Source organism: Manihot esculenta, chromosome 10 (assembly GCF_001659605.2).
Source record: "Manihot esculenta cultivar AM560-2 chromosome 10, M.esculenta_v8, whole genome shotgun sequence".
Lineage (NCBI taxonomy): Eukaryota > Viridiplantae > Streptophyta > Magnoliopsida > Malpighiales > Euphorbiaceae > Manihot > Manihot esculenta.
The window spans coordinates 10,986,836-11,011,139 of record NC_035170.2 but is presented as its reverse complement, the minus strand read 5'-3'; the positions used below and the strand labels follow the sequence as shown (position 1 = coordinate 11,011,139).

At 35.7% G+C, this 24,304-nt stretch overlaps 1 protein-coding gene across 7 annotated transcripts in view; it reads left to right on the top strand.

The window, feature by feature from the left end:
• Positions 1-21,775, top strand: part of LOC110624767 (protein ZINC INDUCED FACILITATOR-LIKE 1) — a 56,226-nt gene extending 34,451 nt beyond the window's left edge. For 5 of the 7 annotated variants that reach the window (XM_021770069.2, XM_043961275.1, XM_021770061.2 and 2 more), the window contains 4 exons: positions 198-242; positions 346-434; positions 9,843-9,886; positions 21,457-21,775. In XM_021770069.2, the coding sequence (XP_021625761.1) occupies positions 198-242; positions 346-434; positions 9,843-9,886; positions 21,457-21,548 (270 nt within the window). In that variant the 3' untranslated portion in view covers positions 21,549-21,775. The remainder of the gene's footprint in view (positions 1-197; positions 243-345; positions 435-9,842; positions 9,887-21,456) is intronic. The other 2 variants (XM_021770068.2, XM_043961276.1) reach the window with 1 other exon arrangement.
• Positions 21,776-24,304: the final 2,529 nt, after the last annotated feature.

The following is a 24,304-nucleotide window of genomic DNA, read 5'->3' as shown; positions in this document are numbered from 1 at the left end:
GAGGCATAGACGGTTTAGTGATTTATTCTTATAAATTAATGGATTTGTACTCCACAATTTTTGTGGCCTTTTTCTTGGAAATCTATTATTGCAAGCCTAAAATTATCGTAAAAGCTTTGTTGCTTCTAGGCTGGGGATAAATACTGTTGTACACATATATTTTGTCCTAATTTTCCTAATGCTGCTTGCATGACTAGGTGTCGATTGTCACTGGCTTGTTCCTTTTGCAAAACAGAGCTGTGGTAAATTTTCTTTCTTGGTTCATTTGTTCTTGCTTGATTTTTAGTATGGCTATAGTTATATATCCTAGGATGTCTAAGATTAATCTGAGCAATCAAACATCAGGATCAACACCAAAGAGGTGCTGCCAATGGCATTGCTATGACAGCTATGTCTCTTTTTAAAGCAGTTGGTCCAGCTGGAGGTGGCGCCCTGTAAGTGTCCATTTAATTTCTTTTGAATTTCTTCTAATGGTGGTAGTTGGTAAAATACTGTTCAACGTTTTGGCAATGTCAAGGAAAACTAACTGATGATAATACTCAAAAATAGAACCGGATCTGGCTCTAAGGTGTAATTAGAATTGTTTTTGAAACAGTAATGAAAAGGAGAGAGAGATTTTGAAAGAAAGATGTTTGATTATTCCCCTCATGTCAATTGGAATATATGTACTACTTACAAGAAAATACAATAGGACATAAAATAAATCAATCTTCTAATTATAGTCTAATCATATGCCAATCATATCACATAATCTAAGTACCTAATTATGCATACAATCATTACGAATCTAGACTATTAATACTTTCCCTCAAGTTGGAGCGTACATGTCATATGCTCCAAACTTGTTACAAATATACTCGATTCATGAATCTCGAAGAGATTTTGTGAAAATATTAGCTAGCTGATCATTTGAGTTGACAAAGCTAGTAGAAATGAATCCCTACTCAATCTTTTGTCTAATAAAGTGACAATCTACCTCGTGAAAAACTGGATTTGATGCAATATGGAAAGCAGCTTGATTATCACATATCAGTTTCATTTGGCCAGTGTTGCCATACTTTAATTCCTAAAGAAGTTGCTTTAACCAAATGAGTTCGCATGTTGCCAAAATCATAGCTTGATATTCTGCTTCTGCACTTGATCTAGCAACTAGACCTTGTTTTTTACTTTTTCAAATATAAGATTCCCTCCAATCATAATATAATATTCTGAAGTAGATCGTCTATCTGAAAGGGAACCTGCTCAATCTGCATCAGAATAGCGACAATTTGTGAGTGATCCTTGTCCTCGTAGAGTAGACCCTGTCCTGGAGCTCCTTTGATATATCTAAGAATGTGGATGATTACGTCCCAGTGACTACTGTATGGGTTTTGAAGAAATCGACTAAACACACTTACAACAAAAGAAATATCTGGTTGCATGATAGTGAGATAGTTGAGCTTGCCAACTAATCTTCTATATCTAGCAGGATCTTTAAGTGGCTCCCCCTATTCAGAAAGTATCACTATAATCAAGCTCAAAAATTTGTGTGTAACTTTTAGCTATAAGGCGAGCTTTTAGGCGATCAATTTTGCCATCAGATCCCACTTTAACTGTGTAAACCCATCGACAACCAACAGTAGACTTGTTAGGTGGTAAGGACACCAGTTTTCAAGTTCTATTGTTGTGAAGAGCAGTCATCTCCTCAACCATGCCATTACACCAACCAGGTGCTTTTCTAACTGTTTTGGATATAGAGATAGTAGACACAGTAGAAATAAAAGTATAATAGTGAAGAATTTTGGGGAAAATTTTCAATATTCTTGTATTTCAGTCTTAATCTTTACAATTGATCTACATGACTATTTATACGCAAAGAATCATATATAAACAGGAAGCAAATAATCAAATAATAATTACAGAGATAATTAAGGATCCTAATCAGATCAAATCAAATCCCTAGAATCAGCTAGGATTAGTAAATAAGTCAACACTCCCCCTCAAGTTGGTGCAAAGATGTCACACATGCCCAACTTGCAAATCAGATTATGGTAGATCTTGTTGTTAAGCCCTTTAGTAAACACATCCTCAAGTTACCCCGTAGAAGTCACATGAACTAGACTCGAGACACCGTCTGTTAATTTTTCTTTAATGAAGTGCCGATCAATTTCAATGTGCTTCGTTCGGTCATGTTGGACTGGATTTTGTGCTATACTTATATCAGCTTTATTGTCACAATACAAGGTTATTTTGTCTCTCTCGGACAATCTCAACTCTTCCAATAACTTCTGCAACCATAAGAGTTCACACACTCCTTGGGCCATTGCTCTGTACTCTACTTCCGCACTTGACCGAGCAACAACACTTTGTTTTTTACTCCTCCAAGTGACAAGGTTCCCCCCGCAACTGTGCAGTAGCCAGAGGTGGATCTCCTGTCATCGAGAGATCCTACCCAATCTGCATCTGTAAAAGTTTCAATTCGGAGGTGACCATGTTTGGAGTAAAGAAGCCATTTCCCTGGCGCAGACTTTAGGTATCTCAAGATGCGAAGTACAGCTTGCATATGAGTCTCGCGAGGGTCATGCATGAATTGGCTGACTAAGCTAACAGCATAGGTTGTATCCGGTCGAGTGTGTGAGAGATAAATCAACCTTCCTACCAATATCTGATATCTTTCAATATCCACGGACTCACTAGTTTCTGCTTTTAGCTTGTGATTACTTTCAATGGGAGATTCTGCTAGTTTACACCCCATCATATCAGTTTCTTCCAAAAGATCCAGAATGTACATTCTTTGGGAGATAAAAATTCCTTTTTTTGATCTAGCCACCTCGATACTTAGAAAATATTGCATTTTTCCCAGATCTTTGATTTCAAATTCCTAGGCCAACAACCTCTTTAGTTGAGCCATTTCCTCTTTGTTATCACCTGTCACCACTATATCATCAACATACACAATAAGAAGGGTGATCTTACCCTTATAATGTTTGATAAACAGAGTGTGATCAGCATTGCTTTGTTGGTAATCAAAGGACATCATGGCTCTGCTAAACCTGTCAAACCAAGCTCTGGGATATTGTTTTAGCCCATACAAAGCCTTTTTTAACCTGCACACCTTTCCTTATATCTTCTCATCAGCGAACCTAGGAGGAATTTCCATAAACACTTCTTCCTCTAAATCTCCATGGAGGAAAGCATTCTTCACATTAAACTGTTGCAAGTCCCAGTCCAAGTTGGCTGTGCAAGATAAAACTCTGATTGAGTTCATTTTTGCAACTGGGGCAAATGTCTCTTGGTAATCCACTCCATAGGTTTGGGTGAATCCTTTAGCAATCAATCTGGCCTTAAACCGTTCAATTGTGCCATCAGCTTTGTATTTCACTGTGAACACCCATTTACAGCCAACGAGTTTCTTCTCAGGTGGGAGAGTGACAAGCTCCCAAGTCTCATTTTTAGCCAATGCTTTCATCTCTTCAATCATTGCTTTCTTCCATTTAGGATCTGCAAGAGCTTTCTTCCAATCCTGTGGAATAGACACAGAGGAAATAGACAAGGCAAAGGCTCTATAGGAAGGAGATAAAGATTCATAAGAAACAAAGTTAGAAATAGGGTGTTTAGTGCAAGATCTGACCCCTTTTCTTTGTGCAATAGGTTTATCTAAGTCATTGAAACATTCAAGAGTTGTGGACAACTCATCAGAAGAAAGAGTTGTGGGTAACTCACCAGGAGAAGATTCATGACTGGGTAACTCACCAGGAGAAGATTCTTGACTCTGAGTAGATTGCATAATGGCTTCTTCTGCCTTGTCTCTCCTCGAATACCTTCTCAAATCTGGCTTGTCCAAACGACCAGTTCTCTCTCTCTGATTGGACATCTCCCCCTGTCTACTAGAACTCAAACTTTCTAGTTGAACCATATCATTCAGAATCACAGAATTCGGGATCACAGAATTCGGGATCACCTCTTCTTGCTCATTATTCTCCCTCTGAAGAGGTGAATGGGTGGTACTGAAGTAGGGTTCAGTTTCTCGGAAGGTAACATCCATACTAACTAAGTATTTCCTAGAGGGAGGATGATAACACTTGTATCCCTTCTGTGTTGGAGAATACCCAACAAATACACATTTAAGGGCTTTGGGATCCAGTTTTCCTGTCATCCTAGTATGGACAAAGCAAACACACCCAAATACTTTTGGTGGAACAATGTATGAATTCTTCCCTTATAGAACCGCCAAAGGACTCATAAAGTCAAGGGTCTTGAGAGGCATTCTATGATAAGATAAGCAAATGCAAGAATTGCATCTCCCCAATATGCTTTGGGCAGATTCATAGTGAACATAAGAGATCGAGCTACCTCCAATAGATGCCTATTTTTCCTCTCAGCAACGCTATTTTGAGCACTAGTATAAGGACAACTAGTCTGGTGTATTATCCCATTACTCTCCAAATAAGCAGAAAAGCTACTTTCCATGTATTCTCTTCCATTGTCAGTTCTCAAAATTTTCACCTTAATATCAAATTGAGTATAAACCATCTTATGAAAGGATTGAAAACAAGAAAAGACATCACTTTTAGCTTTAATCAAATAGACCCAAGTCATTCGAGTGCAACAATCAATAAAGGTGACAAACCATCGATTATCAGACAAGGAGACAGTTTGAGTAGGCCCCCAAACATCAGAATGAATAGTTGTAAAAGGAATTTGACTTTTATTATGACTCAAAGGATAGGATGTTCTAGCGTGTTTAGCATACTCACAAGCATCACAAAATAGAGAATCAAACTGAGTTCTAGCAAACAAATTAGGATAAAGTTTTTCTAAGGCAAAAATTGATGGATGCCCTAACTGTCTGTGCCACTGTATTATTTCCTGATTGACATCCTTATTTTCTCCAAAACAGGCTGAGATATCGAAGAACCTGGATCACCCTCCAACATATATAAGCCATCATGCAGCCTACCATTGTCAATCCTCTTTCCTGTGTGAAGATTCTGAATAATACAATGATCAGGAAAGAATTCAATTTTACAATTAAGGGCATTGATGATAGTACTAACAGATAAAAGGTTGACAGGAAAGTGGGGAACATGGAGGACAGATGATAATTTAATATTGGATGTGCAAATAACAGAACCTGTTCCGGATATAGGAGTAAAAGAGCCATCAGCAATTTTGACACTATCTTTGGTTAGGGAAGGAAAATAATTGAGAAAGCCTTTAGAAGAACCTGTCATATGTCTATTCGCACCAGAATCGATAATCCATGGAATATTATGAAGAGATGAAGCATTACCTGACTTTACAAAGTCAGATGTGGCACTGAAGAATGAGTAATCAGAGTTAGGAATCGAGACTCTTTTACCTTTTGCTATCGACACCCTTTTACCTTTTGTCATCGACACCTTTTTACCTTATGCCATAGTAAAGGTTTATAAACTATGATAGAATAGGAGGTATCCAAGGTTGTACACACAAGAGAGCCCAATCGATTCACCAAAAAGACCGGGTAGCAGCACGGGAAGGCTGGAAAGATGATCGGAATCGTCGCCGGAGTGATCGGAGCGGCAAAGCAGAGACAGACGATGGGTCACGCGCTGGGAAGGGGTGGTGCTTGAGCCTCACGCGTAGGCTTTTCCGGCGTCAGAGCTGGTCAATCTGTCGGCAGCAGTTCGGCGATTCTCCTGGTGCCGGCGGTGAGAGAAAGAGAGGCTCCTAGATGGGTTAGTACCAAAAAAGGTAGATCTAGGGTTTTGAAACCCTAAAGAGGAAAATTTGAATTTGGACCCAAAAAATCAGGAAAAGGCTCTGATACCATGAAGAATTCTGAGGAAAATTTTGAGTATTCTTGTATTTTACTCTTAATTTTTACAATTGGTCTACATGACTATTTATACGCAAAGAATCATATCTAAACAGGAAGCAAATAATCTAATAATGATTACAGAGATAATTAAGGATCCTAATCAGATCAAATCAAATCCCTAGAATCAGCTAGGATTAGTAAATAAGTCAACAAATAGGAAGGAGACAAATAATGGCAACTCACAAAATTATAAATGGGATGAGGATTGCAAGAAAGTGAATACCTTTTCGAAGAGCAAGAGGAGGAGTAGTTGTTGCTACTGAAGGCATGACCGAAGTAGATGATGATGGAACAGGAGGTGAGTCATTTGAAGTACTTCCATCAGGGAAAGAAATGTCATTGTTATTAGTAGATGGGTGAGGCCGACGTGTATAGACCTGAAGAGGTGGTATAGAAGTGGGAGATGAACACACTTGAGGCGAAGAAATAAGAGTCGAAGGTATAGGCAAAGCTCTAGGAATAAAGATTTTGTGTGTTGGAGTAGAAGAAAAGTAAGGAGAGGTTTCAAAAAATGTGACATCGGCAGACACAAAATATCTGTTAGTAGTAGGATCATAGCATTTGTAACCTTTTTGAAGTCCTGAATAGCCGAGAAAGACATATTTAACTGATTTGGGCTGGAGTTTGTCTTTGCTAGGAGTATAATCATGAACAAAACATATACATCCGAAAATTCGTAGAGACAACTGGTTGGAATTTTGGTTAGGAAATAGAACAGAATGAGGACTTTGATGCTGCAAATAGAGGAAGGCATTATTAATCAAGTAACAGGCAGTAAGGACAGCTTCCCTCTAAAAATGCAATGGAACATTGTGATGTAGGAGTAAGGTGCGCGCTGTTTCAATCAAATTCCAATTTTTTCGCTCAGCAACCCCATTTTGTTGTGGGGTATGAGAACAAGATATCTAGTGAGTAATACCCTGAGTAGACAAAAAGTGAGTAAATGAGGAAGACTAATATTCTCTTGTATTGTCACTTTGCAATATTTTAATGCGAATACCAAATTGATTATGAATTTCATCTTAAAACTTCTGAAAAATAGAAAACAACTCAAAACTATTCTTCATTAGAAAAAGCCAAATACAACGAGAATAGTCATCAACAAAGATAACAAAATATTGAAATTCCAAAGTTGTACTAACCTGATTTGGACCCCAAATATCTGAATGAATAATGTCAAACATAGAAGTGGCCCTCTTATTGACTTTCTTGAGAAAAGAAGCTCGAGTTTGCTTCCCAAGTTGACAAGACTCACATTCTAAAGAAGGCAAGGAAGAGAGGTTAGGAATCAGTTTTTGTAACTTGTTCAGACTTAGATGTCTCCAATGACTATGAATGAATTCAGCGGAAGTGGTAGACATAAAAGCAGTTGGAGGGTTAGAAGTGGAAAAATAGTGCAATCCATGTTACTCATATCCTACTCCAATTATCTTTCCAGTACTTCGGTCCTGCACAACTACAGATTCAGCAGTAAAGATGACTGAACAGTGAAGATTTTTAGTTAATTTGCTAACAGAGATTAGGTTATATGGACTTAAGGGTGAATAAAACATTAGTCAAGGGATTGAAGGAAGGAGATATAAGTTACCTATCTTTTAACTTCAGTTTGTGAACCATTAGCTAATGTGACTTTAGATGGTGTAGAAGGTGAAACAAGAGTAGATTGGGATTACTAGAGATATGATCAGAAGCACCAGAGTCGAGGATCCATGAACCAGTGGGTAAAGACTTAGTTAGATAAGCAAAAGAAATTACCAGAATGAACAATATTTAAAGAAGAATGTTGCTGAGTAGCTTAGAACCGTAGATATTGTCTATACTCTGCTTCATCTAGAGTGACTGAATTCGGTTTGGAACATGAGTCTACTCTATTTGATTGGGCCATGTGAACTGTATCTAGGATTACCTGCTTCTCAGAAGAGAGTTTGAAGAGGAAAGGAATCTGTTTCAGGGATGTGAACAATAGTTTCGAAGTTACAGTTCACGAAGGATAGGTGAAGGAGAGTTGAGCCGGTGACTGGAGCAGGTGGACTAGCACCATTAAAACCTCCCTTGAGCACTAGGGGTGTATGAAGGACTTGGAGACTCCGTACGCAACACCCTAGTGAACACATTACATAACGATGATATTTCATAATTAGAAAGGATATGAGATTTAGTTGTCTCAAACTCTGGAGGGAGACATGCAAGAAAGCTCATAACAACCATTTGCTCTTGTTGAGTTTTCACGTCTGTACTAAAAGGCATCAAGACATTAAGTTCCTCGTACACTCTTTTAAAATTCATAAAATAAGAGGTCAAAGTTCTATCATTTTTCTCAGCTCGATAAAACGCCTTACACACATCATAAATACGAGAAATATTCCCTTTGCCAGAATATAAAAATTCCAAATACTCCATTAATTCTTTAACAAATTTACAGTGATTATTAAGGCTAATTACCTCATTATGAATAGAATTTCGGATCTGCAAAAATAATCGATCATCATCCCTCATCCAATCTCTCCTAGTTTCATCAATTAGAGGGTTTTTGGTAAGATGATCATCTATTCCAATACTTCTTAAATAAATACGGATAGTCTTACTCCAATCCAAAACATTAGATCCATTTAATTTGTATTCTTAGTCATCACAGTAATCATATCAGCTACGGTAGTTTTAACTTCAGCCATAAGAACAACTAACCCAAAGCAATAGCAATAAAAGAAACACAGAACAGTACTCAGACGTGACAGTACCCGAATGTGAACAATACCAAAAAACACCTCCACCCAACTCCCAGACGACAAATGAACCACAAATCTGATGAGGGGCTGCAAGGTGACTCCGGCGATAGTGACCAAAGCAACGACAATCAGGCGATGCGCCTCCACGCGCCGGTGAATGGGACAATGGCAGAACTTTGTCGCAGCGCGTGAGGCTCACTCCCTGGCCGAACGCCCATCGGCTCTTCAGGAAAGCTTTGTTGACGCTCCGGCGTCCTTCCTAAGTGGGCGGTCTAAATGTTACCCTATATGGGTAACCCAAATGAACAGAACCCTAAATCTACAAAAAATGAACAGAACCCTAAGTCTCCAAAAATTTAAATTTCTATGGAAGAGGCTCTGATATCATGTAGAAAGGTAATATTTGATATCTATTACAATAGAAATTACAATATATTTATACACGAGAAACTATATCTAGAAAGGAAAGGAAATCAAGACTATAATCATGCAATCTCTAAGATTAAGCAACTAATACATTTATTAATATTTACTTCCTATAACCTATAACAATTACTATCGTGGATCTTTTCATTTTTGAACTTTACACCCTATTACATTTGTCTTCAAAATGAGAACCAACGCAACATACTTTTATTGAGAAACAAAGCGTCTACCTTTGATATGGACGCCTCCATGTTGAGCAAAATTTTCAGGTTGTTCATCTCTTCAATCTCAAATCGTTTAAACAAGGTGTTTTCAAACTATGAATTTCCCAACCTTTGTTCCTAGCAAGAAAAATACTAGCTGCAAAATGATAATATATATATATATATAGATATAATGATAAAAATATAGCTAAATGAAAATGAAATGTACTAATTTTAATTACGCCGCTTGGCATACTCTCATAGCTAATAAGATGGAGATACTGCATTAGAAGTTATATCAAGTATTAGTTGGCACACTCTAATGACTATAAGTCATGGACATGTGGCAAACTCCCATGTCTTTATGGTGATCTAGTTTTAGGATTATTTTAGACTTTAGAGGAACTTGTTCTTGCTAATATATATATGAGAGAGAACTCTTATTTTCATATTCTTTTTTCTTGCATTCATTTTATTTCAATATTTTTTTCCCTTTTTAGTAGAATCATAAGTTGGGTGTCTTTCATTATATCTTTCCCTCATTTGCAAAAGATACCTGCAGCCAATTACATTTCATACTTTGTCTCTTGATATGAAAATTATATTGATTACTTAGTATATTCTTTAATTTTGTTTAATTTGCAGATTTTCTTGGGCACAAAAACGTCAAAATGTTTCGTTTCTTCCAGGTATGGTTCCCAACTAATTTTGTCACCTTTAATTGCTTTTTGGTTAGGCTAAAAAGGAAATTTTTGAAAACACAGCCCTGTAGGAATGTCAACAAGTAGGGTGCTTATGAACGTTGCTCTACCCATACTTGAATCTATTTAATAGACGTGCGACCTAAATTTGTCACAAATGTATGCCCAAGCAATAGACAGATGAGTAGCTCTTTTTTCTTTATCCTACTTCCAATAAGTTGGTGGAATTTAGAAACTGGTGCTTTCAATAATTTTGATCTTAGAAAGCTTATTCTTCTCCTGATATATAACACACACACACACACAGATGAATAGCTCTTGTTCCTTCAACCTAATTCCAATAAGTTGGTTGAATTTAGATACTGGTGTTTCCAATAATTTTGATCTTAAACAGCTTATTCTTATCTCATATATATATATATATATATATATATGTTCACTCAAAAATGGAACGACACATGCAGGGCTTTGACTTCAGAACTATTTTTCATTCTGTTCTTTAATTTTAAAGTTCCGTTGATAATGAACCACTTATTTAAATCTGGCACAATTAAATGACATAAAGGACAATATTAGATGGCTGTAGTTATATCTCATAATGGGAGGAATCGGTATTCTGGAGTTTTATGTTATGTCTTCGAGGTCTACTCTGGTGAAGGTTTTATGTTGCTCATTTTTAATTTTTTATTGCTTTCTCGCAATTAAAACCACATTGAACGTTTTTAGTTTGTGTTAAGATAAAGCCCCTCAAATTGGATGTAAAGATACTTAAGTAACAGCAGTTTCGTCTCTTACCTTACACATATTTGAAGAAGCTGTTATTTGGACAGACAAGTTTTTACAGCCCCTCCATTGTGGGGTTTGCTTGACGTGCTTGCTTTATATTACGAGTGTGATTGGTGACAATAATGAATCTAGCACTAAACTTTGTTTAAGAGGAGTTGTGATGTGTCCTAACAACTGATGTTTGTAGTGACAAAAGGGTAGTAACTTAATAGGGAAGACAATGCGTGATGTAGTAGCAATAATAACAACTAAACCTTAGTCCCAAACTAGTTGGGATCGGCTATATTGATCCCTTTTCGCCATTTAGCTTTGCTTAACACCCAGTCCACATCAATATCCAAAACTTATAAATCTTTTGAGGTGCATTTTGTTGACCAATGTAAATAGGGGAATTCAATTACTATTTGGGCATATTTTTGGGATTATAATTATGTTTGATTATAGGAATTTTATTTCCTACCTCTATTGCAGATATTTCTAATTAAGTGTGTTGTAAATATACCTAATTAAGTTGATTTTTTGTATGTAAGTACCCAAAAGTTGTAAAGATCCTTTTATGTCACGGGGTCCCTCTCCCATCTCCCGACCCACATGGCCAGAGCCTGAAGTCCGACCCTCCCGTGATCCATCCCATTGGCCTCACAACCGCCGGGCAGGATTTGTCCCAAGACCTCACGAGGCCAATGGGATTTGGCCTAATATTCCCCACATAGGAATATTAGGTCGCCTCCCCCACCACTCGAACCCAAGACCTCTCCACACAAGAGTCCGGCGTTACGAGGGTGAGTACCAATTCAATTGGAATATAATAAAAAACTCCTTCCAAAATTCTTCATGGTATCAGAGCACATGTCTAATTTAGGGTTACAATTCAATTTTGAATCTTTAAAACCCTAGGCAACTAAATTTTGGTACTCTCCTACCTGGGCTTATTTTTTTTCAACACCGTCACCTCCAGAAGAATCGCTGCCTCCTCGCCAACCATTACCCAGATGCCGGTGCCATTCTGCCGGCGTATGTGTGTCACGCGCCACCTACTGCAGGTCTTTTTCTCGTTCGGTCATCGCGGCTCTTCCATTCTTCTGTTTCCAGCCTATTTCAGCTGGTTCTTGCTAAGTTAGGTGTTGATTGGATATTTTTTTGTTGTTAGGCAACCCCTTTTCTATTGTTGTGTTTGCTTTATGTTTTTTCTAATATGCAAACAAGACAATGACTAGTGGAGGTAATGTATGTGCTTCTGATCATGCTCTCTCTATCTCTTATCATGTTCCATGTATTATTGATTCTGGCGCAAATAGACACATGATAGGATCTTTTAAAAGCTTCCTTAATTACCTATCATGTCTAAACAAGGATACTATCAGAATAGCCGACGGTTCTTTCACTCTTGTCTCTGGAATTGGTTGTGTTGGTTCTACTCCAAATATTAAGCTATCTTGTGTTATCCATGTTCCTCATTTTCCTCTTAATCTTTTATCAGTTAGTGCTCTTACCAAAACTTTTAACTGTAAAATTGAATTTTTTTCATGACCATTGTATTATTCAAGACCTTCAAACTAGGAAGAGAATTGGCAATAGTAGACTACACGATGGCTTATATATATTAGAAGGGAATTTGGGTTCTAGTTCATTTGAGGCTCTTTTTGGAGAAAATACGGTTGTCAACTAGGAGATCATAGAATGGAATAGATGGTTAGGACATCCATCCTTTTCTGCTTTAAAAAAACCTTTTCCTGGTGTATTTTTTAAGACTTAGTTTAGTTCTTTATTTTGTGATACTTGCAAGTATGCTAAGCATACAAGAACCTCTTATCCCTCAAGTAACAATAGGAGTATGACCTTTTTTAACTATCCATTTTGATATTTGGGACCTACTCAGACTGTCTCACTATCTGGTAATTGCTAGTTTGTTTACCTTCATTGATTGTTGCACTCGCATGACTTAGATTTATTTGGTAAAGACAAAAAGTGAAGTGTTTTCTTGCTTTCATTCTTTTCACAAAATGATTTATACTCAATTTAATGTTAATATAAAAGTTTTGAAAACTGATAATGGCACAAAGTATATGCATAGACATTTTTCTGCCTATCTGGAATCTTATAAAATACTACATTAAATTAGTTGTCCTTACATTAGTGCTCAAAATGGTGTTGCTGAAAGGAAAATAAGCATTTGTTGGAAGTAGTCAGATCTCTTCTTTTCACTATGAACCTTCCCAAACCCTATTGGAGAGATGTAGTCTTAGCCGTAACTTATCTAATTAATAGAATGCCTCTTAAAATTCTTATCTTTAAGAATCCTTTGGAGGTGCTACAATGGAAAAACTTATATTATTCCACCAAAAGTGTTTGGATGCACATGTTTTTTTCATTCTAGGAAAGCTGGAAAACTTGATTCGAAGGTTCTAAATATGTGTTTGTTGGGTACTTTCTCACGCAGAAGGGTTATAAGTGTTACCATCCCTATTGAGATACTTCCTGTAAATAGCCTAGATTTGCAGTGATTGTGTATATAAGTAGGGATATGATTATGTGATACGATTGGGATATGATTAGGCTATAATTCTGAAATTAATTTATTTCTTACCTAGTATGTATTCTTGTAAGTAGTATATATACCCCAATTGGCTTGAGAGGAATCATCAAGCATTTTTCTCTCAAAACTTCTGCTTCCCTCTTCTTTTTCATCATCGTTTTCATGGTACCAGAGCCGAGAAACTTAGTTCAGCTATGAGTGACAGATCTGCCACCTTACTTTGGAGACTTTCTGGAAATCAGTTGGTCTCACCACCTAGCCCACCTTTCTTGCAGGCTTTCGATCAGCGACCCGGTGAAGCGCCGCCACCAGAATCACCTCCACTGGCCGCTCAAGCAGTTTGTCTCCGTTACACACGCTAGCGAATGAACCGTTCTCCGGCAACCTTTTCATGCCAGCAGCCCTTTCTCCAGCATCACTCAACGTCGGCCACTTCAGCCTACTAGGTCCGGTCACCTGCCCAACTCGTATTCACCCGTTGCTTGTGAACAATAGCTTCGGATCTACTGTTCATAGACACAGATCCTCTTTTTTGGAAGTTTCAGACTCAGTACTTATGGTCCAATCAAATGTTGCTCATTCTAGTAATTCTTTTGCTTATCTAACCAAGTCTTTATCCATTGGTTCATGGATCCTCGACTCTGGTGCTTCTGATCATATCTTTGATAATCCCAATCTTTTCTCTACTCTTACCTTCTACACCGTCTAAAGTCACATTAGCTAATGGTTCACATACTTAAGTTAAAGGAATCTGCTGAACTCATTCATAGTCGTTGGGGACATCCAAGTCTAAACAAGTTACAAAAACTGATTTCTAGTCTCTCTTCCTTGCCTTTTTTAAAATGTGAGTCTTATCAACTTATGAAGCAAACTCGAACTTATTTTCCCAAGCGGGTCAATAATAGGGCCACTTCTATGTTTGACATTGTTCATTCAGATATTTGGGATCCAAACCGAGTTAGTACAACTTTGGAATTTCAATATTTTGTTACCTTTATTAATGACTATTCTCGTTGCACCTGACTTTTTCTGATAAAAAATCGTTCGAGTTATTCTCTATTTTTCAAGAAGTTTATGCTGAAATCCATAATCAATTTGGTGTTTGCATTAAGATATTGCGAAGTGACAATGTAAGAGAATATTTGTCTTTCTCATTCACTCATTTCTTATCTACTCAGGGTATTACTCACCAAATTTCTTGTTCTCATACCCTACAACAAAATGGGATTGTCAAGCGAAAAAATCGGCATTTGATTGAAACAGCCCGCACCTTACTCCTACATCACAATGTTTCGTTGCGTTTTTATGGGGAAGCTGTCCTCACTATCTGTTGCTTGATTAACCGAATGCTTCCTCTGTTTTGCAGCATCAAAGTCCTCATTCTGTTCTATTTTCTAACCAGAATTTCACTCAGTTGTCTCTGCGTGTTTTCAGATGTATATACTTTATTCATGATCATACTCCTGGCAAAGATAAACTCTAGTCCAAATCAATCAAATGTGTCTTTTTTGGCTATTCACGGCTTCAAAAAGGTTACAAATGTTATGATCCTACTACTAACAGATATTGTGTGTCTGCAGATGTCACCTTTTTTGAAACCTCTCCCTACTTTTCTTCTAGTCTAGCACATAAAACCTTTATTCCTAGAGCTTTGCCTATACCTCAGACTCTTATTTCTCCTTTGCCTCAAGTGTGTCCATCTCCCAATTTTATGCCACCTCTTCAGGTGTACACACGTCGGCCTCACACATCCGCTAATAATAATGACATTTCTCTCCTTAATGCATGTACTTCTAATACTCACCTCCCGTTCCATCATTACCTACTTTGGTCATGCCTTCAGCAGCAACAGCTACTCCTCCTCTTGCACTTCGAAAAGATATTCGCTCTTCTCAAAATCCTCATTCCATTTATAATTTTGGAAGTTACCATCGTTTGTCTTTTTCCTATTATACTTTTATTTCTGCTGTGTCTGCTATCTCTATACTTAAGATAGTTAGAGAAGCATTAGATCATTTTGGTTTGTGTAATACAATGGTTGAGGAAATGACTGCTCTTCATAATAATAGAACTTAGAAACTGGTCTCTTTACCACCTAACAAGTCTACTGTTGGTTGTCGATGAGTTTACAAAGCTAAGGTGGGACCTGATGGCAAAATTGATCGCCTTAAAGCTCGCCTTGTAGCTAAAGGTTACACACAGATTTTTTTGGGCTTGATTACAGTGATACTTTCTCTCCAGTAGCCAAAATAGCTTTTGTTTGCCTCCTTATCTCATTGGCTGCAATTAATCACTAGATCCTTTATCAACTAGACATTAAAATGCCTTTCTTCATGGTGAGTTCGCTGAAGAAGTCTATATGGAGCAACTTCTAGGGTTTGTTGCTCAGGGGAAGTCAGGCTTAGCATGTCGTCTTCGACGCTCCCTGTATGGTCTAAAACAGTCTCCAAGAGCATGGTTTGGATGATTCAGCATTGTAGTTCAACAGTTTGAAATGTCTTGAAGTAATTCTGATCATTCCATATTTTTTCGTCATAATGGAGATAGATGCATCTGCTTGGTGGTCTATGTTGATGATATTGTCATTACAGGAAATGATCATGATGGAATCTTTCAACTTAAGCAACATTTGTTCAGTCATTTCAAAACTAAAGACCTAGGGAAATTAAAGTATTTCTTGGGGATTAAAGTGGCACAGTCTAAAATAGGTATTGCGATTTCTTAACGGAAATATGCTTTAGATATATTGGAAGAAACAGGCATGTTAGACTGTAAATATGTGAACACTCCCATGGATCCAAATGTCAAACTTGTTCTTGAATAGGGGGAGCCACTTAAAGGTCCTGCCAGATACAGAAGATTAGTTGACAAGCTCAATTATCTCACTATGACACGACCAGATATTTCCTTTGTTGTAAGTTTGGTTAGTCAATTTCTTCAAATCCCATACAGTAGTCACTGGAATACGGTCATTCGCATTCTTAGATATATCAAAGGAGCTCCAGGACAGGGTCTACTCTACGAGAACAAGGATCACTCGCAAATTGTTGGCTATTCTGATGCAGATTGGGTAGGTTTCCCTTCAGATAGACGATCTATTTTAGGATATTGTATTATGTTTAGAGGGAATCTTATATTCTGGAAAAATAAAAAACAGGGTGTGGTTGCAAGATCAAGTGCAGAAGCAGAATATCGAGCTATGGCTTTGGCAACATGTGAACTTATTTAGTTGAAGGAACTCCTTCAGGAATTGAAATATAACGATACTGGCTAAATGAAACTGATATGTGATAATCAAGCTGCCCTTCATGTTGCATCAAATTCAGTTTTTCATGAGAGAACGAAGCATATAGAGGCGGATTGCCATTTTATTAGGCAAAAGATTGAGTCAGGATGCATTTTTACTAGCTTTGTCAACTCAAATAATCAACTAGTTGATATTTTCACAAAATCTCTTTGGGGTTCATAAATCGAATATATTTGTAGCAAGCTTGGAGCATATGACATATACGCTCCAGCTTGGGAAGTGTTGAGATACTTTCTATAAACAGCCTAGATTTGTAGTGATTGTGTGTATAATTAGGGATATGATTATGTGATATGATTGGATTATGATTAGGTTATAATTAGAGAATTAAATTATTTTTTTTACCTAATATGTATTCTTATAAGTAGTGTTAAATTTGGGTCAGGCCTAACTCACCCCAAAAGCTAGCTCAAGGAGGAGGAGTGCCTATGGCCCATATAAGGGGCACATTACCCCTTTCCACAACTGATGTGGGATTCAACACACCCCCTCACACCCAAAATTTTTACTGGTGCGTGGCACATTTATAGGGCGCCCAATATCGGATGGAGAGGCTCTGATACCATGTTAAATTTGGCCAGACCTAACTCACCCCAAAAGCTAGCTCAAAGGGGAGGAGTGCCTATGGCCCGTATAAGGGGCACATTACTCCTTTCTACAACCGATGTGGGATTCAACAAGTAGTATTATACTCCAATTGGTTTGAGGGGAATCATCAAGCATTTTTCTCTCAAAACTTCTGCTTCCCTCTTCTTTTTCATTATCATTTTCAATCTCCATCTAAAAAATATTTTGTCAGTATGGATATTATGATCAGAGAAGCTGAACCTTACTTTAGTACCGATCCATCACCTTTTGTTATAAGAGAGAAGAGATAATTCGTAGTTCTGTGACTCTAGAAACTCTTACTTAGGGGGAGACTGCTATACAGGAGGAGAATACGGTTAAGGATTGAATCCCTAACAAGTCAGAAAAAGAGGAAATGGGAGAATTGCAGAGCAGAGAGAATTAGAGAGATAGAGAGAGATAGTAGAAAGAAAGATTGATTAATTGATAATTCTTGGAATGCCATTACAAGAGATGATTCCTGAGTTATATAGCAGACTTAGTAATTGCCCTAACTACTTGATAACAACCTAAATGCTTCAGGTAACTACTTGTTTCCTTTCCTGCCTTCTAATGCCACCTCATCAATCCCTTGCCAATTAATAACTCTTCTTATTTCTTATACGTAATAATACCTCTCCCATTAGCATATTCTTGTCTCTAAGAATGTGAAAGAGAAGAATTATGAAAACTGAGCTCAGTTGAAAGACAGATCCTCCCAGTTGCATCTTGTTCTAGCAGCATGACCCATTTAATAATACTGTGTAACACATGTTGATGGTCTCTTGTCATCACCCTCGTCTGCAGTTTCTTTCTTCTTTTTTTCCTCTTTTTCTCTTATCTTTTACAATAGCTTACCTTTCTTTCGCTGCCTTCTCCGTCTTTCAAATGTATCTTCTTTAAGAATGACAGATGCAGCTCCTTTCAAGGTTAATTTCTTCTTTAGCCTTCTTGATTTCTCCCATTTATCCTCCATGGAAATTAGGAACTCACAAGAATAGAACTCACAATCACTATCCTCTTGAATTAATAAGCTCAATTTATCCCTATCACTCCAAGAAATTGCAATATCCATCATGGCTACCATTTTACAAAAGTAATTTTCCATGAAGTGGAAGGGTAATCCAATAACATTCTGCTTTATTCATTGAACTCCAGCAACAAGAACCTCATCCTGCTTAGTTATATGTTGACGGCCATGACAAAATTGTTGATCTGTCTTCACAACATTGAGATGCTCAAGATATTTTGAATTTTTTTCTTCGATGTCTTCTTGATCCTCAGCAGCCAGTTCTTCATTTTCAATTGAATCTGATTGATATGAGACAATCTCCTCTCCAACATTAATAATATCAACCTCTTCATGTTCTTCATCACCCACAATGTTAACCTCTTCTTGAGCTTTCTTGAAACCTGATTGTTCTCATTATTTGAACCATTAGCATCATCCCCAAATTTCTGCTGAATCAAAATTTCACTCCCATGAAAACTAAACTTGTCATCAAGGGAAAGAAAATCCTGACCCATCTCAATAGTGACCTTGTCATTCTTATTGGAACCATCACTTGAGGCACCTTGGTCTTCCTTTGGCTTGTTAGAATTTCCTTCATTAGTTTTCTGTGCACCAACATCAGGCTTCTTGGACTTTCTCATTTCGTAATCTGATTCCTTGTGCAACTTTTCTTGCAATCTCTCAATACATTCAAGAAGCCTTTGTAAGATATTTATTTCCCAATCTTCTTGTTCCATGGACTGATTGTATTTTGTATCCAAGAAAAATTGGGAAAGAAATGAGAACTTCAAGATTGCATGCAAAAAAAATCTAGTTTCAATAACCAAAGATTGAAATTTCAAGAACTTCAAGAAACAGGTTTTTTGAAATGAACAAAGTAAAAACTTCAAAAAAAGGACAGAAGGAATGACCAGAAACCAAGAAAGGAAGAAGGAAATCTGATTCAAGAAAGAGAGAAAAAGGAAAGAAAGAAAGAAGGAGAAACATGATATGTTGAGAAGAAGAGAAGGCAAGCGGGGAAAGAAAAATGGAGAAATTTCAGGTAAAAGAAGGAAAGAAAATCCAGGGAAACAAAGGAGAGGAACAAAGAAAAGAGGTGAAGAAATATCAGGGAAGAAGAAAGAAGAAATTCAGAGAGGAGAAGAAGAGAATAGAGAAATAATATTGGAAAGAACCTGGAATTTAGGCCTCCAACTTGTTGCCTCTGGTACCATTTGTTAAAGATTGAATCCCTAACGAGTCAGAACAAGAGGAAAGGAGAGAGAAATAGAAGAAAGAGGAGAGTAGCAGAGTAGAGAGAATTAGAGAGAAAGAGAGAGATAGTAGAAAGAAAGATTGATTAATATTGATAATTCTTGGAATGCAATTATAAGAGATGATCTCTGAGTTATATAGCAAACTTAGTAACTGCACTAACTACTTGATAGCAACCTAAATGCTTCAGCTAACTACTTGTTTCCTTTCCTGCCTTCTAATGCCACCTCATCAATTCTTTGCCAATTAATAACTCTTCTTCTCTCTTATACGTAACAACTACTATTGATTAGGGAGATATAATTGAGCATTTGGATAAACCAGATTTTAGGAGATACTCAAGAAGGGACAAAACATATGCAAAGAAAGTCATTGTGCAGTCTACTCAGTGTTATGAATCTTCCTCTTCTCCATCTAGTGAGTCATCTCTAACCTTTGAATCCATTGATGATCTAAATAAACCAATTGCTCAAAGAAAAAGAATTAAATCTTGCACAAACCACTCTATTTATAACTTTCTCTTTTATGATTCTTTGTCAAATGGGTGTTCACTGTTAAATACAAAGCAGATGGGTCAATTGAAAGATTCAAGACCAAACTAGTTGCCAAGGGATACAGCCGTTTCTATGGTGTGGATTACTAGGAGACATTTGCCCCTATTACCAAAATGAACTCAATCACAATATTAATATCTTCTGCAGCCAATCTTGATGGGACCTATAACAATTTGATGTGAAAAATTCATTCTCCATAGAGACCTAGAGGTGGAAGTATATATGAAAATCTCTCCTGGATTTGCTATGAAAAAAGACAAAGAAAGGTATATAGACTAAAGAAGGTTTTGTTATAGATTGAAGCAATCACTCAGAGTTTGGTTTGATCGATTCAGCAGAGCTATGGTTTTCTTTGGCTATGAACAGAGTAATATTGATCATATCATGTTTATCAAACATTATAGGAGTAAAATTACTCTTTCCATAGTTTGTTAATGACATAGTAAGGACAGGAAATCGAAGAAGGGAATCTTCGTCTCTTGAAGAAAATACATTTTGGGTCTTTTGGAAGAAACTGGTATGCTAGGTTGCAAACCAGCAGAAGCTCCTGTTAGGAGCAATCACAAGCTACAAGCAAGGATTGGTGAACTACTAGATATTGCCAGATATCAAAGATTGGTAGGCAAACAGATTTATCTCTCGCATACTCGACCAAATATAGCATATACAGTCAGCTTAGTCTGTTAATTCATACATAATCCTCGTGAATCTCATATGCAAGCTGTCTTTCGCATTTTGTGATACTTGAAGTCTGCCTCTGGGAAAGGTCTTCTATTCTCAACGCATTTATAGATGCAGATTGGGTAGATCCCTTGATGATAGGAGGTCGACTATTGGTTACTGCACACTTGTGGGAGTAAGCTTTGTCACTTGGAGAAGCAAGAAGCAAAATATTATTGCTCAATCAAGTGCCGAAGTTGAGTATAGAGCAATGGCACAAGGTGTTTGTGGACTGCTATCGTTGCAAAGATTGTTGGAGTAATTGAAACCCTTGAAAAGGGACAAATTATTCTTGCATTGTGACAACAAAGCTGCCACCAGTACAGCTCACAATCTGATTCAACATGACCAAACAAAGTACATAAAAAAGTTAATAAACGGTATCTTGAGATTGGATCAGTGAATATCTAGCTGATGTGTTCACCAAAAAACTAAGCAACAAAACCTATTATATCTTGGTTTACAAGTTGGGTATGTGTGATATCTATACACTAACTCGAGAGGGAGTGTTGACCAACATAAATAGAGGGATTCAATTACTATTTGGGTAGATTTTGGGATTCTAATTATACTTGATTATAAGATTTTACTTTCTATTTTTATTGTAAATATTTCTAATTAGGTTAGTTGTAAATATTCCTAATTAGGTTGATTTTTTTGTGTATAAATACCCAAATCTTATAAAGATCAATTTAATTAGAGTATAATAAAACATTTCTCTCAAAATTCTTCACATTTGTTATGAGATGCATTTGTTTTGAGAGTTTATGTTTCTAAATGTAGGTGATCATTTGGTGTTCTTCATCCTGAATGTGGTAGAAGCAATCGGAGTGCTTATGACGTTTAAACCTTTCCTTGCGCAACCATCTGAGTAACAAGAACTGGAGGGTATCTTATTTTTAGTATGAGAACATATGATCACTTCATTGTTTATATTAAGAAATTAATTACCTTAACCATGGTGAGGTTTAGATTTTATTTATGACTTCGACTTTATGCTGAAACATGAGACATTAAAAAATTTAATGGATCCGCTTGTGAAAGATCTATTTGTTGTAATTACTTGCTTTATTAATTGCAGTTTACATATTACAGTGCAAAATCTGCATATTGCACAGTAAATAACATACTATTGTGATGAACGAGTCACAAGGCTGCTAAGTCCTGTAAGTGATGGGTTCATATAAGAAGACATTAGATATTCACTGCAACTAGGATAAACATATTGAATTTTGCTGCTAATTCTATTGTTTCTTAGTATTTAAATGGCAAGTTTACAATACATCAGTACTCTTATTGCTACAGCAGGCTTATCTAATCTAGTCATACTAATCATCTCTTTACACAATGGACTGATCTAGAAGCCCGTTGAGCTTATATGTACCGTGTCTTTGGGTCAGACTGTATATCTACATCATGAGGAGTTCGGCTGGCATGAAGCACTGGAAGCAATGAATTATTAGAAGGGAAAAAAAAAAAAAAAAAAAGGAATCTATGCTTCGACTATGACAAGCCATAGATATCATTTCTCAATAAATCTAGAGCCTAAATCTTTGGTATTTAGCTGGATTGGCACCAAGGTTTGAACGGGTATAAAGCTGCTAAAGTCTGTAGTAAGTCTAATTGTTCCACAAGCCAATGATAGGCTCAGTTATAATTCTTCATGCACAATCAAATAGTATCAAATAATATAAAAAGGTATTTATCGAGCTTGGGGATATTATTTGAACCCAATATTAATATACATAGACAACTAAGAAAGTGTAGCTCAACCATCAATGTCATTTTTCATTATAAATTTAAACGAAGAAAAATTATTTTTTAGTATGTGGCGTGGAAAAATTTATTAATTGGTTTTTTTTATTTTAAAAAATATATTAAAAATATTTTTAAAGATTTAAAAAGTTTACTAATAAGATTTAGAAATATTTTAATATATGTATACTAATTATTAATGAGTTTTCTATACCATATTAAATAGTAAAATATTGACAAACTAATCATAAATAATAAAAGTACATACTAAAGAAGGAAAATTTGTAGGTTATATTCAAAAAGAAAATACTTCTCTTGCAGCTTGAGGAAAAAAGAATTAAAGAGGAACAAGCATTCGATGCAACAAAAATTTTAAAAAAAATTGAAAAATACTTCTCCTACAATTAAAAGAAAAGGAAGGAGACATGAAATACAACTCTTTAAAAATCATCCTACAACTAATGAAATTTAATTAAACTATTATAAGGCCCATTGGGTAAATGTCCATGCAACAAACCTTCAATTTGGGCTTATAGGCTTTTGATTGGGCTTAGACCTCTTCTTGGGCTCCATGGGCAGACTCCATGGGGTGAGGCCGTGTATTGGGTTCGAGACACGACCTAACTTGCGCTCCTTGCTTGTGCACCTTTCGGTCATCTCACATCATGCTTTTCACCATTCGACCTCCACTACTTGTTTTGCTCCTTTTTATTTGTTGATTCTTAACTCTTAAGATATAATCATAAAACATAGAAATAAATATGAATAGAAAAAGAAACAATTAAAAAAAATAAACAACCCAAACAAGGGTTTAGTTCAACTTGGAAAGGGAAATCCTTTCCCAACCCATCAAATTAGCCAAAAGGGAATTGGGGTGTCTTAGCCACCACTTTTTATATACTAAAACACTATTAGCACTGGTTATATATACAGAAATTCAGTTCAGGTCCAATTTAAATAAACATGTCCTGTTTTATTATTTTATCAATTTTTTTTATTATTATCTCAAAATTATTATTGTTTAGATTAACTATTATAATCCTATTTAAATTTATATTATTTCTAAATCAATCTATTGTTAATAATTATTTTTCTAAATAAGTATTTAAAATATTTTTTAATATTTAATAAAATTTAATATTTTTAAGATAGTATAATTGAAAAGTTAATAAAATAAATTGTCTTTTATAATATGTGTGAAAAATTAAAATAGACAAAAAGTATAGAATAAAGAAGGTATAAAATAAATATATATTCAGAAAATAAATTTTTATAAAGACCAAATAAACTATTATAATTAAATTATAGTCTTTCTCATCTATGTTTTATTTATTAAAATATATTTTTAATAATATCATTGCCAGTATTTACAAATATATATCGATCAATTTTAATAATTTTTACTGTAGAAAAAAAATTTTTCCACTATGGTTGTAACATATAAATTTATATAAAAAAATTATTAAAATAATATAATTTCTTAATATATGGTTTATTATCAAAATTATATTTTTTTAAAAAAATATTCTAACCCATTAAAAATTATTTTCGTATAATTTTAATTATGGTAATTAAGTGAGATAAATAAAAAAAAACTATTACTTAATAATAAAAATGGTATATAAAAATGAATTAAATAATGAGTGAATGATCTAAGAAAAAAATTTAAGTGAAAATTTAAACTTGAAATCTTGAAAATGAGAAATAAATTTTTTGGATTGAAAAATAACATAAAAGATGAAAGATTAAATAGTAAAAAAAATTTTAATAAATAGATTAAAGAATTTAAAATTATAAAATATAATGATGATTTAATTAAATAATTTTGAAATAAGGATAGTTGATAAATTTTTTAAACATGTATGAATTTAATGAT